This window comes from Trachemys scripta, chromosome 2 (genome assembly GCF_013100865.1).
Source record: "Trachemys scripta elegans isolate TJP31775 chromosome 2, CAS_Tse_1.0, whole genome shotgun sequence".
NCBI classification, from domain to species: domain Eukaryota; kingdom Metazoa; phylum Chordata; order Testudines; family Emydidae; genus Trachemys; species Trachemys scripta.
In genome coordinates, this window is record NC_048299.1 from 69,281,562 (window position 1) to 69,296,211 (window position 14,650).

Sequence of the window (14,650 nt, forward strand, 5' to 3'; positions counted from 1 at the left end):
AACACTTCCAAGATTAGAAGCAACATACAAAGCCTGGAAGAAAGAGGTAATTGCTTTTTTCTCCATACTGAGCTTTTCTTGTATTTGCTTCACACAATTATTTGTCAGTTCAGAGTTATGAAATTAATTTCTGGCTTCAAGAGGGGAAAAATAAGAAAAGTCAAATACATTTTTAACATGAACCCAACCCATCAGTCTAAAAGTGCTGATTCATTTGCCCACACAGTATAATTAAGTAAGCTGTTAATCTGTTCAGGAGCAATACATTCAGTGATCTCGCTATCAGAAAGTAATTATAGCTTAAAATGTTCATGCAGGCTCTCCTTAACTATTTTATTACTCCATAATTGTTATGAAATAGTATTCATACCCTATGATCTATTAACTGTTTCTTATAACAGATACCTCTATACTAAAAATGTTTAGTTGACAGGTATGTGGTGTTAAAAATATGTTTATAATGGAAGTCTTGAAGAACTGAGACTGTCCATTGACATTTCAAGTCCTGTATTAAGAGAATATTATGGTGGAGTACATTAGGTATATCATTAGATAATGAATCTGTTATGTAATTGAAGTTCAGGCTCACACTGATTAATCATGACATTTCTATTATTCATTGAATCAGTCATCTCTCCTGCACTTTATTTCTCCTACCTCATTTGCTGTTAGCTTTTATTCATGGTTTTTCTAACTGCATAAGGGCTTAGTTCTGTAAGCTGCTGAAAATACTCCACCATCATAGACTTTCATTTGGGAGCTTAGGGCACTTAGCACCTTCTAAGCATCTCTTGGCATCTCTCTCAAGATTGCCCTATGTAGTACTACTGATTAGTTGCCTCCAAGGCAGCCATCAGCCACTTGTGCCATCAGCTAGGTAGGGTGGGGATTGACCACGACTGTCCTCTCTCTCCTTCGCTGTTGATGCTCCTCTAGAAGCAGCCCGTGATGCCAGACTCCATTGCCCACTTGCTAAATTTTCAAACAAGTACCTTTGTGCTTTCTCCCACGCTGCCCCTCATCTTTGGGAGGTGCTCCCTGTAAACATCTGCAAAGTGATCTCATTATCTACTTTCAGATCCTTCCTTAAATCTCTCCTTTGCCTTAATGCCTACAAAATCTTGACAACAGTGAGGCTGCTGATGTGCTGAGATCACTAGCTATTATGTCGATTCCTTGTATCCCCCCATCCATCTATATCCATCTATTGTCTCTTGTCTTATATTTAGATTGTAAGCTCCTGAGGGCAGGGACTGTCACTTTGTTCTGTTAGTACAGTGCATAGCACAGTGGGAACCTGGTACATGACTAGGGCTTCTACGGTAATATAAATAAATAATAATATGATGTTTGGTGAACCCACCACCAGGGAAAGCTGCACCAAAAGCTAAGGTTGCCAGTACCCTCCATGCAGAAACTGAAGACCAGATTCTAATTCCTTACACTGTATTCTTGCTTCAGAAATCTACCCTGAATGTGTTACCCAGGCACTTTTAGAATAGTAAACTTTTTTTTTCGTTTTAAGTGAATGTATTGCTTGTGAAAGAAGCCAGATTGATACCTATGAAGACTACAGTCTGCTAGACACAGAACTGGTAAAGCACAAGCACATCGTGATGCAAATTTTTCTCCACTATCCTGCCAGTAATCCTCAACTCCCATTTTGCAGGCATCATCCCTAACCGTAGAGGAAATGCAGTCTCCGTACCCACTCAGTCTTTTGCCTTTTCTAAGACTGTCAAAACATAATGACGGGTTTTGTGATATGCACCTCTGTCTGCAAGGAACTGAACTAAAATCGTTAACTTATTTCATGTACGCTAACCTCTGAACAGTTATTAGTTGGTAATGACGTTTGGACACTACTAGCCTGGACTAAATTCAGACCTGTACTTGGAGGCTCAATATCTCCTCACCAATATTTTTAAACATCTGTGGACCGCTTCTAGCTATTTCCAAGCAGAGTGGGGAGAAAGTTCATGGAAATGTTCCCTCTCCGTTTGCACAGGCTCAGGGGGCAGCTAGAATCCAGATGTTTGTGCCCTCAAACCTAGAGTATAGGAGAGTTACAGGGCAACACAAAGCACCACACACACTGGAGGGATTGTGGCTGGACGGGAACATGGCTAAGGCCTTGGCACTGTGTACCAGCTTGTGGTCTGAATCTGGTGAAGGATGGAGTGTAAGCTTCACCCCTTATCAGTAGAGTCCCTCCACAGACATTCTGCCTGTGTTGGTTCCTCATAAGCACGATGTCTGTGGTCACCACCACTGTTGCAATAAAATCTGTACTGCTCCCACCAATACACCTGAGGGCCTAAAAACCACAATCTAGTGTTTAAGAAGGATAAATTCCCCTCCCCTTTTGTCCTATTTTCCTTACTCTTTTTAGTAAAGTAAATATCTCACTTTGCGGGGGAGGGTGAACTCTGTTTGCTCTTCCCTACTGAATTCAGGTTCTGAGTTTTAGCTACATGTGGTGGTTCTCTCTCACCAGTACTACTCACAAGGTAGTATTCGTAGAGATTTGATAGTATGTATAGTTTATAAGAATATTAATGACATAAAAGAAAAGTGAAGCTACAAAATCTCTTTGGATATGGATAATATGGGTATGCGGTGTGTTTGCTATAAAATACCCACATCACGAGGCTGGAGCTGTGTTCAATAACACTTTTTTTTCCATTGAGCTAACTTTAAAAAATGTAATATGGCAATTTTAGAACAGTGGGAAATATCCATTTTTGTCAGTGAGGAAAATAGGCCAGATTCATTAATGAGCATATCTTTTCTATCTACCAATATATCCAATTTTCTGCCTTTTTGTTGGAAACTCATGATGTATCTTTTTAAAATTGGAAGAGCATTTCAAGTAACAGAGGGGTAGCCGTGTTAGTCTGAATCTGTAAAAAGCAACAGAGGGTCCTGTGGCACCTTTAAGACTAACAGAAGTATTGGAGCATAAGCTTTCATGGGTGAATGCCCACTTCATCAGACACAGAGCATTTCAGTTATCACTTGAAAATCTGGTAAAACAGTAAGTTTATTAACTATGCTACCTTCTTAATGTGTTATCTCAGCCATTTTTTGTTGTTTTATTTTAAGTTCTAGTTTGCTCTGAAAAATGACTGTAAAAATCAGATTGTGGAATTCTTTGTTTTTGTGCAACATTAATTTACAAGTAAAAGGATAGCAGCAGAGAGTCCTGTGGCACCTTATAGACTAACAGACATATTGGAGCATGAGCTTTCGTGGGTGAATACCCACTTTGTCGGATGCATGTAGTGGAAATTTCCAGAGGCAGGTATAAATATGCACTCACTCTTGCTTGCATATTTATACCTGCCTCTGGAAATTTCCACTACATGCATCCGACAAAGTGGGTATTCACCCACGAAAGCTCATGCTCCAATACATCTGTTAGTCTATAAGGTGCCACAGGACTCTTTGCTGCTTTTACAGATCCAGACTAACACGGCTACCCCTCTGATAAATAAAAGGATAGTTTCTCTAAATGTCAGCTGCAAACTCAGACTGGACTAAAAAGTCAAGCTGGGTCCTTTAGGTTGTATTGAAGGCTAATGGGGTGCACAGCTGTAACTGAGGTTTTGTTTAGAAGACAGTAGAGTTGTCCAAGCAAAACTGAAGGCATAATTTAGTCTTCAACATCTCTATTACTGGTGGTGGTAATGTGTGAGGAGGAAAGAACCTGGCTTGACATTTGGAGCACAAGGCTGTTCTTTCAGGGCTATCAGTTGTAGGAGGAAACCCACTCTTTAAAAAAAAAAAACAAACAAAAAAAAAAAAAAAAAAACAAAAAAAACTACAAACTAGAGAAATTGGATATGGAATCAGTGAGCCATAATAAACATGGAACTCCATGTAGAACTTTTTAGAGTACCATGTCTAAAATTAGCAACAGCAAAGCATCTGGTTGTTTTTCAAGTTTTTTAAAAGTGTGTCTAGAATCAAATGGTTTAATTTTTTAAACCACTAAGTCAGTGATTTAAACCAATTCTTTCCAAATCAGGTGCGTTAGTCACTGGGGCATTGTGAATTTCATGATGAATTTATAGAAACTGAGGTATTGTCAGTAATTGAGCATATAAGCGTCAGCAATAAGAAATTCCACTCAGATCTCAGTAACAATCTCCACATCAGTAAGAACAAATAAAAGCTGTGGGCCAGATCCTTTGAAGTCAGTGGAGCTACACCAGTTTACACCAGCTTAGGATTTAGCTCTTCAGTAGAAACAGGTTTAAGGGCGGAGAGTATTCTAGTCATTACTGAAAAGAAAAGAAAAAAACAGAACTGATATGAGGATCATGGGACTTCTCTCCATAAGTATGATCCATACAAGTTATATGTCTATCACAAGTATAGTATCAAGTATTGTTTGCATGTGGCATGACTTAAGTTCAATACATCTTAGACTTAGTGCTTTGTGTTTAACGTTTTCATCTCTAATAACACTGTGGATATGTTTCTAGTATTGGGTGAAAGGGCCCTGAATAAGTTCATAATCTGAACTGTGTCAAATGGATATCACTGTGTTTATGCTTTTCACTTATGTGCAATATCTGCTGAAAAGTTTCTGAGATTGAAATGGATGCTGCCATCTTCCATTTCCTTGGAGAGAGTATTGGGGGCAGGATAAGAAGATACACTAGCTTTTCCTGTGACCTCATTCAACTTGTTCCTTTAGGTGGAAAGTGTTTTGGTTTATTTGGAACAAAAAGAACCCAAATTTTCATAATTACGACTGCTCCTAAGGCCAAATTCTGAACTCACTGAGGTAAGTGGTGGGTAATTTGCATTTCATGGGTAAAACAAAGGCAAAATCTGACCCAGGGGGCTAGGTTTGTCCCAGAGCACCAGCACAGCACCTGGCACAGTTCCCTGCTGGTAGAAGACCCATCAGGAGATGTGAAAGTGGTCAAAACATCCCTTGTATCATGGCAGACAGTGAAACAGGTTAGCCAGGAAGGGAGTGTGGTTAGGGAATGTACTTGGATTGGCACCTCCCAACTGTGGCTTTCACCTTCAGAACTCCTCTGGAGCTCCAGTAGAAGATAAAGCTGCTTCTCCAGGCCAACCCACCAGAATGGTGTATTTTACTCCTCTCTTTTATTAATTTTAATTAACCTGGCCCCAGCAATTTAGGTGCTCATCACCTAAGGAACTAGTAAGTTTTGAGACTAGACCAAAATGAGTGTTTTAGTGCACTCCTGATTCTAGGCTGTCTCTAATGTACGCTGTGAGTTTTCATTTGAGATTGTTTTAGTTTATCAGTTGTTAGATTTAACTATTTATTACTTTGTAGAGGATCTCAACAGACATGAGATGATCATTGGTAATTTTTGAAATCACAGCCATGTTACCAGCTCACATTGTAGTTTTGGCCTTCACAACCCATCCCCGGGCAAAGAGTTCCACAGGTTGATTGTGCATTGTGAGAAGAAGTACTTCCTTTTGTTTGTTTTAAACCTGCTGCCTATTAATTTCATAGTGACCTCTACTTCTTGTGTTATATGCAGAGGTCACTTTCTTATTCACTTTCACTTTTGCCATATCATTCATGACTTTATAGATCTCTCTCATATTCCCTCATGGTTGTTTGTTTTCTAAACTGAACAGTCCCAGTCTTTTTAATCTCTCCTCAAATGAAAGCTGTAACCATTTTCATTGCCCTTCTGTCTTTTTTTTTTTTTTTCTCTCTAATTTTAATGTTCTTTTCTGAGACAGGGAGACCAGAACAGCATGCAGTGTTCAAGGTCTGGGCGTACCATAGATGTCTATGGAGGCATTATGATGTTTTCTGTTTTATTATCTATCCCTTTCCTAACGGTTCTTAATATTCTGTTAGCTTTTTTGACTGCCACTGCACATTTAGCGAATGTTTTCAGAGAACTATCCACAAGGACTCCAAGATCTCTTTCTTGAGTGGTAACAGCTAATTTAGACCCCATCAATTTGTATGTATGGTTGGGATTTTTTTTTTTCAATGTTCATTGCTTTGCACTTATCAAGATTGACTTTAATCTGCTATTTTGTTTCCCAGTCACCCAGTTTTGTGAGACCTCTTTGTAACATTTTGCAGTCAGCTTTGGACTTAACTATCTTGAATAATTTTGTATCGTCTGCAAATTTTTCCACTTCCCTGTTCACCCCCTTTTCCAGGTCATTTATGAATATGTTGGACAGCACAGGTCCCAGTACAGATCCTTGGGGGACCCTGGTATTGACCTCTTTCCATTGTGAAAACTGGCCATTTATTTCTATCCTTTGTTTCCTATCTTTTAACCAGTTACTGGCCCATGAGAGGACTTTCTCTCTCATCCCATGAATGCTTACTTTGCTTAAAAGCCTTTGATAAGGAACCTTATCAAAGGCTTTCTGAAAGTCTAAGTACACTTTATTGGCTGGATCACACTTGTCCACATACTAGTTGACTACCTCAAAGAACTCTATTAGATTAGCGAGCCATGATTTCCTTTTACAAAAGCCATGTTATCTGTTCCCCAACATACTGTGTTCATCTATGTGTCTGATGATTTACTATCGTTTCAATCAAATTGCCTGGTACTGAAGTTAGGCTTATTGGCATGTAATTGCCAGGATCACATCTGGAGCCTCTTTTTTAAAATCAGTATTCTATTAGTTACCCTCCAGTCATCTGCTACAGATGCTGATTTAAGCAATAGGTTACATACCACAGTTATTAGTTCTGCAATTTCATATGAATTTATTCAAAACTCTTGGGTAATATCATCTGGTCCTGTTTCAGAGTAGCAGCCGTGTTAGTCTGTATCCGCGAAAAGAAGAACAGGAGTACTTGTGGCACCTTAGAGACTAACAAATTTATTAGAGCATAAGCTTTCGTGGACTACAGCCCACTTCTTCGGATGTCCTGGTAACTTATTACTGTTTAATTTATCATTTTGTTCCAAAGTGTCCTCTATTGACACCTCAATCTAGGACAGTTCCTCTGATTTGTCACCTAAAATGAATGGCTCAGGTCTGGGAATCTCCCTCACATCCTCTGCAGTGAAGATAGATGCAAATAATCCATTTAGCTTTTCTGCAATGGCCTGGTCTTCCTTGAGTGCTCTTTTAGCACCTCAAATGTCTAGTGGCCCCACTGATCATTTGGCAGACTTCTTGCTTCTGACCATAGATGTGTGCAGCCCATTTCATTAGGGTGTGCACCCAGGGAGCCCTGCCCTAGTCCTGCCCCTATCCACTCCCTTCTATTTCCCGCCCCCTGACTTCCCCCCTCAGAATCCCCAACCCCCCCTGCTCCTTGTCCCCGCCGACTACCACCTCCTGGGATCCCTGCCACTAACTGCTCCCCAGGACTCCACCCCCTACCTAAGCCTCCCTGCTCCTTGTCCCCTGACTGCCCCCCTAGGACCCTACCCCCTACCTGTCCCCTGACTGCCCCGAGCCTTATCCACACCCCTGCCCCCAGACAGACCCCCGGGACTCCTACACCTATCCAACTGCTCCCTGCCCCCTGACAGGACCCCCAAAACTCCTGACCCATACCCCCCCACTCCCTGCCTCCCCCAACCCCTCTCCACACCCCTGCCTCCTGACAGCCCCCCCAGAACTTCTGACTCATACAATCCCCCAAGCTCCTTGTCCCCTGACCATCCCCTCCAGTGACCCCCCCCCCGAACTAAGTGCCCTCCCAGGACCCTCCTTGCTCCCTGTCCCCTGACTGCCCTGACCCCTATCCACCCCCCACCCCCTGAGAGACCCCGGGACTCCCATGCCCTATCCAATCTCCCCTGCTCCCTGACTGCCCCCCCCAGAGATCCCCTGTCCCTAACCACCCCCACCCCCCAGGATCCCACCCCCTATCCAACCCATCCTGTCCCCTGACTGCCCCCACCCCTTATCCAAGCCCCCTGGCCCCGGACCTCTTACCATGAGATGAGGCTCCTAGCCTTCCCGTGGAGCCAAACACTGCCCCATGGGAGCGCACAGCCCCAGCCCCCAGAGCACTGTGCGCGTGGCGGCATGGCTCATGGGGAGGGGAGAGCGTGTCTGACTACCCATGGAGCCCCGGCCCCCAGAGCTCTGCGTGCGCGGCAGCATGGCTCCAGGGGAGGGAGGAAGGTGGGGGAGGGGCCGGCGTCTTGCTGCGCTTGGCCTGGCACTCCGGCCCAGGAGCGCGGACCCTGCGGCTTGTCGTGCCGGGGAGTGGAGCCATTTGCCCACCCCTGCATTAGGGTCTGCCTGGGCACACCCGGCACACCCCATGCGCACGCCTATGCTTCTGATATATTTTAACAATTTTTTGCTGTTAGTTTTTTTTGTGTCCCTAGCTAGTTGCCCTTTAAATTATTTTTTGGCCTGCCTTATTATACTTGAATTTATATTCCCTTCTATTTTTCTCACTAGGATTTGAATTCCAGCTTTTAAACGATGCCTTTTTGCCTCTAATTGCCCCTTTTACTCTTATGTTTAGCCATGGTGGCATTTTTTGATCCTTGTACTGTTTTTCTTTTTTATTTCGGGTATTCATTTAGTTTGAGCCTTTATTATGGTGGTTTTTAAATAGTCTCCATGCAATTTGCAGGCATTTCACCCATGTGACTGTTCCTTTTAATTTCTATTTAACTACCTTCCTCATTTTTGTTTAGTTCCTCTTTTTGAAATTAAATGCTGCTAAGGTGGGTTTCTGTGATGGACCTATTCTATCAATGTCCTCATTTAATGCCAGGCAGTCTAGTTCACCCATCTGAGTATTTAGACTTGTAGCATTTGTATAGAAGAGAAAGGGGAGGAAAAGGTACAGCTAAGGACTGTCATCCCTAACTAGTCATTAATTCTTAAGAAATACCATGCACTGCGATTGCTGATTGTTGCTTTTATTGGCTGACAATGAAGAACACACACATGTGAGGATAATTCTTTGTATGAATAATGTAATAAGAATTAATAGGTTTAGAACATTTCTAAAGCATTCATGTCCTTTACATCAGTCTGCTACTTGGATTAGATGCTTTCTTTATTATTATTTATTTATTTTGTATTTCCATAGCACCGGCAGACTCCAATCAGAGATCATCCCTCCATAATGCTAGACACTGTGCAGAATACTTAAAAAGTCAGTACCTGTTTCAAAGAGCTGACAAAGTAGGTTACAAAAGAACATAACTGGTGGATGAAATGGACTAATGAGGGGTTAAGTGGTGAGGAAAGAGGTGTGGAGGGTGTAAAGTTAAAACAAGCATATCTTAGCACAACAAGCAGTAGTCATAACTGGCCTCCTGCATAACCTTTGTCAGCAGTCTCAAGAGTACAGTGAGCTTAGAATAACGATCACATTATTTCTCAAGTTGCAATTTGTAGGGTTGTGACCACTCTGGCCAGAGTCACTATGGAGTAACGTTCAGGGGGCAGGAAAGTAGAAACATTTGCTGCTATTCTGCACCATGATGCTTATCAGCATTCTTGGAGTTCAGCATGGCATTTGTGAACCTGTTTGCTTGGGTGGACTCCAGCTCTTTGAAATGTGTCACCCACCTCTTACTTTCCTGTACACGATTCTCAGGATCTTAGACATGGAGACATAGCAGGAATCCTTTTGGAGAGCTATGTAAGTGGAATTGCTTGCAGACTATTACCATTATAATTAATATTCTGCATTCATTAAACAGTAGTCAGGTAACATCATGTTAGAATATGGTGCCATGCATCTGTTGTCTGACAAATTATTTTTCATTGGATTGATAACTATCAAATGCTTCACAGTTCATAAAGCTAATTCTTGCACTTTCATAACCATATTATTGATATTAACTCATGTTATGGAAAACACTGTTGTAGCTGTACATCCAGGTATATGCTAACAATCAATTTATGCTTTGTTTTCCCACCAGGATATATTGAATACTCATTTCAATACAGGCTAATATATGTATTGCTTGAGCCTCAGGCCCTGGTGAGGAGGACAATGATAATGCTTATGTTGCTGTGAAATCAGCAACTGAGATGCCTGCAGGCCACTTGAAACAGCTTGAGGGGGGAGTCTAATTGCTGTTGGGTATTCCTGTAGTAAGGATTCCAGTATTACTTATTAGTAAAAAGTCGCAGTGTATGAGCAGTAGGTAGCAAAACCATGTTTATCACCTTTGTGATGCTGAGCCAGATCAGTGACCTAATGTCAGTACCAGTGACCTTGTTTATGGTACATGGTATGGCTCACAGGAAGGAGTGGAGAAACAGTCATTTTAATTATTAAGAAATACTTGGCAGGAAGAAACAAGTTCACAGTGAAAAGGATATATATTGCATGGTAGGTCCTGAGCCTTTCCACTTCTAGGCCATGCTTTGTGGTCAGGATTTTCTCTGACTGTGTGTGTTAGTGTCCCACTGCTTATAGGGTTCTCTTTCTTTGGCATCCTCCTGTTTCTATGAGGGGTGAGGTTCTTCGTGAAGAGTGGGGTGTATTCTAAGAATCAGCACCTGTTCCCTATTTTTGGAGAATGTTCTTGCACTGTTTAATTTAATTTGAGCCCAAATACTGCTGTGATGGGAATTCTCTGTATAGGTTTTAATTCAACCTATGGTCAGACAAAAAAATGAAGGAACATAAATCTCTCCTACCTGTTATGTGGTGGGGAAATGGGTCTGCCCTGACTTATGGGTGGGCAGGGAAGGTCAGGGCAGCCGTTTTTTCCTTAGTAGTGTGCAGGGCCTGTGTCAACTCTTCATGCTCCAAGCTGGGCTGGGCAAGCAGGCTCTGGTGGGGAGAGGAGGGCTGCAGTTATTCAGTGCAGTAGCAGCTTGTCCACCTCCTCATGTGCTGCTGGAGTAGCTGGCAGGGACCATGGGGTTGTTGACTGACCTAATGGAGAAGAATTCCTCTTCCATAGGGTTACCATATCTCATAAATAAAAAAAAGAGGACCCTCCACGGGCCATGGCCCCGCCCATTTCCCCAGCCCTAGCCCCACCCCAAATCCGCCCCTTCCCAGCCCTAACTCCGCCCTCTCCTCCCTCCCACTCCCAGCCAGGGGGAAAGGGCTGCCCCAGCGCTACCGGCTTCAGGGTTTGCCGGGCAGCCCCCAGACCCTGCGCCCCAGCCGGCGCTTCCCCAGCGCAGCTGGAGCCTGGGAGGGGAAGCGCCCAGTCGGGGGCGCAGGGTCTGGAGGCTGCCCGGCAAACGGTGAAGCCGGTAGCGCTCAGGCTTTGGGCAGCCCCTATGCCTCCGGCCGCGGGGGCTCTGCTCCTCCCCGACTCTTCGGCTCTGTTTAAGAGCCGGGCTGCCCGAGCGCTACCGGCTTCGGGCAGCCCCCGTGCCTCTGGACCCTGCGCCGCCGGAGCCTGGGCGGGGAAGTGCCCGGCTGGGGGCGCAGGGTCTGGAGGCACGGGGGCTGCCCGAAGCCGGTAGCTCTCGGGCAGCCCGGCTCTTAAACAGAGCCGAAGAGTCAGGGAGGAGCAGAGCCGCCATTTTCCCCGGACATGTTTGGCTTTTTGGCAATTCCCCCTGGACGGGGGTTTGACTGCCGAAAAGCCGGACGTGTCTGGGAAAAAGAGGACGTATGGTAACCCTACTCTTGCAGCAGCTCCACCACCACCACCACAGGCATGGTGGCAGACCCACACTATGGAGCTGCCAACGTTAGCACCTCCCTGTTCCATCTTCGCCTCAGAAAGGGCTCAACATTGTAATCAGCTAGTCATTAATTCTTACAAAATACCATGCACTGAGATTGTTGATTGAGAAAGAGAATCAGAAGTGATTGCAATATAGATATCCTCTGTTCCCCATGGAATCTAACAAATCCCTCCTTATAGGGATTTCAGTTTTCATTGGACTCCCCTACATGTTAAATATCATGTATATGTAAATATGACTCAGAAGGCTTGAAAATGTATGAGCTGCTAAAAGACTAGAAAGTGTGTGAATAAAAACAAATGGGCTTGGAATGATTAGCAATTCATGGTTTAGCAAATGGGGAAGAGGGGGGAATAATGAGGTGGTCTGTGAATCCTTATAGGTCAACATATCATAGTCCGAATTTGTGTTTCTGTTAAAGGAATATGCTTCTGCATATTTCCATCTTTTCCCCTCTGAAGAGGGCTTAAGAGAGATTAATCATTTTCTTATCTTCCACTGGGATATAGTATACCTCGAGTGAGTTTTTGTTTATTGCACAGACATGGTACTGTGAGTCTCTTTTGTTTGTAATTGTTTTATTTCTGTTTTCTGTATGTTACTTATATACAATAAATCTTTTTAGACAGAAAATGGAAGATGAAATTTATTTCTGTAGAACTCTCCAGAAATCTCTAGCAACATTCCGTGAACTAGAAGACTCAAAACATTCAGAAGCAAAAATGGAATTGAGGGGGGAAATACACACATGAAATATGGATTTGTGCTGTGCCTTCCAGCAATATTTGTCTCAGTTGTTTTTATAATGAGTGCATTCATTCAGAAAAATGTTTCCTCAAGGAAATTCTCTAATTTGGACTTAAAATAGGAAATATTTCATTTTGAGGTCATTAACCACAAAAATACTGGCGTTATTTGTCACTCTTGCTGGTGTTAAACTGTAAATCCTATTAATGTGCCTTCTATTGTAACTTAGAAAATGTAATTATGTTTTATGGCTGTTATTTTAGTAAGTCTGTGATAAAAACAAACTACTGTTTCTTGTAATAATTGTCTGATATTAAACCCAAACCTCTGCAGTTCAGAACTGTTGTGGTCTATCTTTTTAAAGATGTGCTGCAATTTTAGTATTAAACTGAGATTAATGCTAATAGGAGTTAAATGAGTAAATCCCTTGTGTGCTGATGGGATAATAGACCATTGTGCATTACTTTTCAGTTAGATTACATTTATTTCCTTTTAAATGAACTAATCTGGATTGTATTGTATGATCTAAGGAACCTTTTTTCTCTCCTTAGGTATATTTTTAAGAAGAATACTGACCATGAGGAAGTCCACCTATTAGTCCATTTTTGCTAATTCTGCTGAAGAAAATGAAGCTACACTTTGGCTGTACAGAATCTTTTACCACCACTGTTGGGTAAATGAGAAATGGTCGTGTGATTATGCTGACATCCCAGCATGCATTTGGTAGACCTGTGGTTAACTCGTTCCCTCTCCATGTGTCTGCTCTTACAAAGTTTTGTCCTCATGATACTGTGCTTTCATTCTGCCAGTATGTGCCCAAAAGGCTGCCTTTGTTCTCATTCTGGAGGTTTAAATGTCAGTTGTAGCAATGCAAATCTCAAGGAAATACCCAGAGATCTTCCTCCTGAAACAGTCTTACTTTATTTGGACTCCAATCAGATAACATCCATCCCAAATGAAATTTTTAAGGACTTGCATCAACTGAGAGTCCTCAATTTATCCAAAAATGGTATTGAATTTATAGATGAACATGCCTTTAAAGGAGTGGCAGAAACCTTGCAGACTTTGGACTTGTCTGACAACCGGATTCAAAGTGTGCACAAAAATGCTTTCAATAACTTAAAAGCCAGAGCCAGAATTGCAAACAATCCTTGGCACTGTGACTGTACGCTGCAGCAGGTCCTGAGGAGCATGGCGTCCAACCATGAAACAGCCAACAACGTCATCTGCAAGACTTCTGTGTTAGATGAACATGCTGGGAGACCATTCCTCAATGCTGCCAATGATGCAGATCTTTGTAACCTTCCCAAAAAGACTACTGATTATGCCATGCTAGTCACCATGTTTGGCTGGTTCACCATGGTGATATCCTATGTAGTTTATTATGTGCGGCAAAATCAAGAGGATGCAAGAAGGCACCTTGAGTACTTAAAATCCCTGCCAAGCAGGCAAAAGAAACCAGAAGAAGCTGATGACATTAGCACTGTGGTATAGTATCCTGAATACAACAGACTTTGAGATGGCAATTAGATTTGGACGGCACTAAAACCAGAGGTTTACTTCTAACATTCATTGTAAACATTTAAGACTTTTTTTTTCCAGTTTAACTGAATTATGCCACTGTTGATCTTTCTAACAAAGGTTTTTGTTTGGGTGATATATGTTAATTGTTTCTCTGGTGGTATTCTAAAGCAAGTAAACTAATATGTAAACATTAGTTAGACCCATTTAATAACAAAATTTATTTTTTTAATTTAAAACCGAATAAAAGCTTAACTTTGAACCATGTTAAACAGAGTAATTTATTGATCAGAAATCTGTCTAGTGACTAAACCTGTTTGGTTTGTCAATATTAATGAGATTAAAAATAGTAGTAATACCATGGGTCATAATACTCATAAAATCCCGGGAACTCCAGTTCACAGCCAGGGGCTGCTCTTGATTTACTCGGAGGAAATCAAATGAAGAGCTGATAAATAGTAGCCCTTTTGTTGTTTGCCTTTCAAAAGGAAAGGGGAGTGGAGGTTGGGAGAGCAGGTAGGCAGTAAGTTCCCGTGGGCTTAAGAAACGGAAGATATGATGGAGCTCTGAATAGCACTTCAACTGAGCTAAGGAGCAGCAGCCATGAGGAAGCCCGTACCTCAGGATGCCACAGCCAATTGGACAGATCTGTAAGTACCAATGAGAGATGGGAATAATCATGTCAAACCAAACCTTAAGGATTGATAAAATGAATTTAAATGTAAGCAGTAATACAGTCCGAAAAACC

General features: G+C 42.3%; 1 protein-coding gene across 4 annotated transcripts in view; it reads left to right on the top strand.

The window, feature by feature from the left end:
• Window positions 1-14,169, top strand: part of LRRC3B (leucine rich repeat containing 3B) — a 56,917-nt gene extending 42,748 nt beyond the window's left edge. For all 4 annotated transcript variants that reach the window (XM_034760808.1, XM_034760805.1, XM_034760807.1 and 1 more), the window contains one exon: window positions 12,933-14,169. In XM_034760808.1, coding sequence (XP_034616699.1) covers window positions 13,096-13,875 — 780 coding nt within the window. In that variant the 5' untranslated portion in view covers window positions 12,933-13,095 and the 3' untranslated portion in view covers window positions 13,876-14,169. The remainder of the gene's footprint in view (window positions 1-12,932) is intronic.
• Window positions 14,170-14,650: the final 481 nt, after the last annotated feature.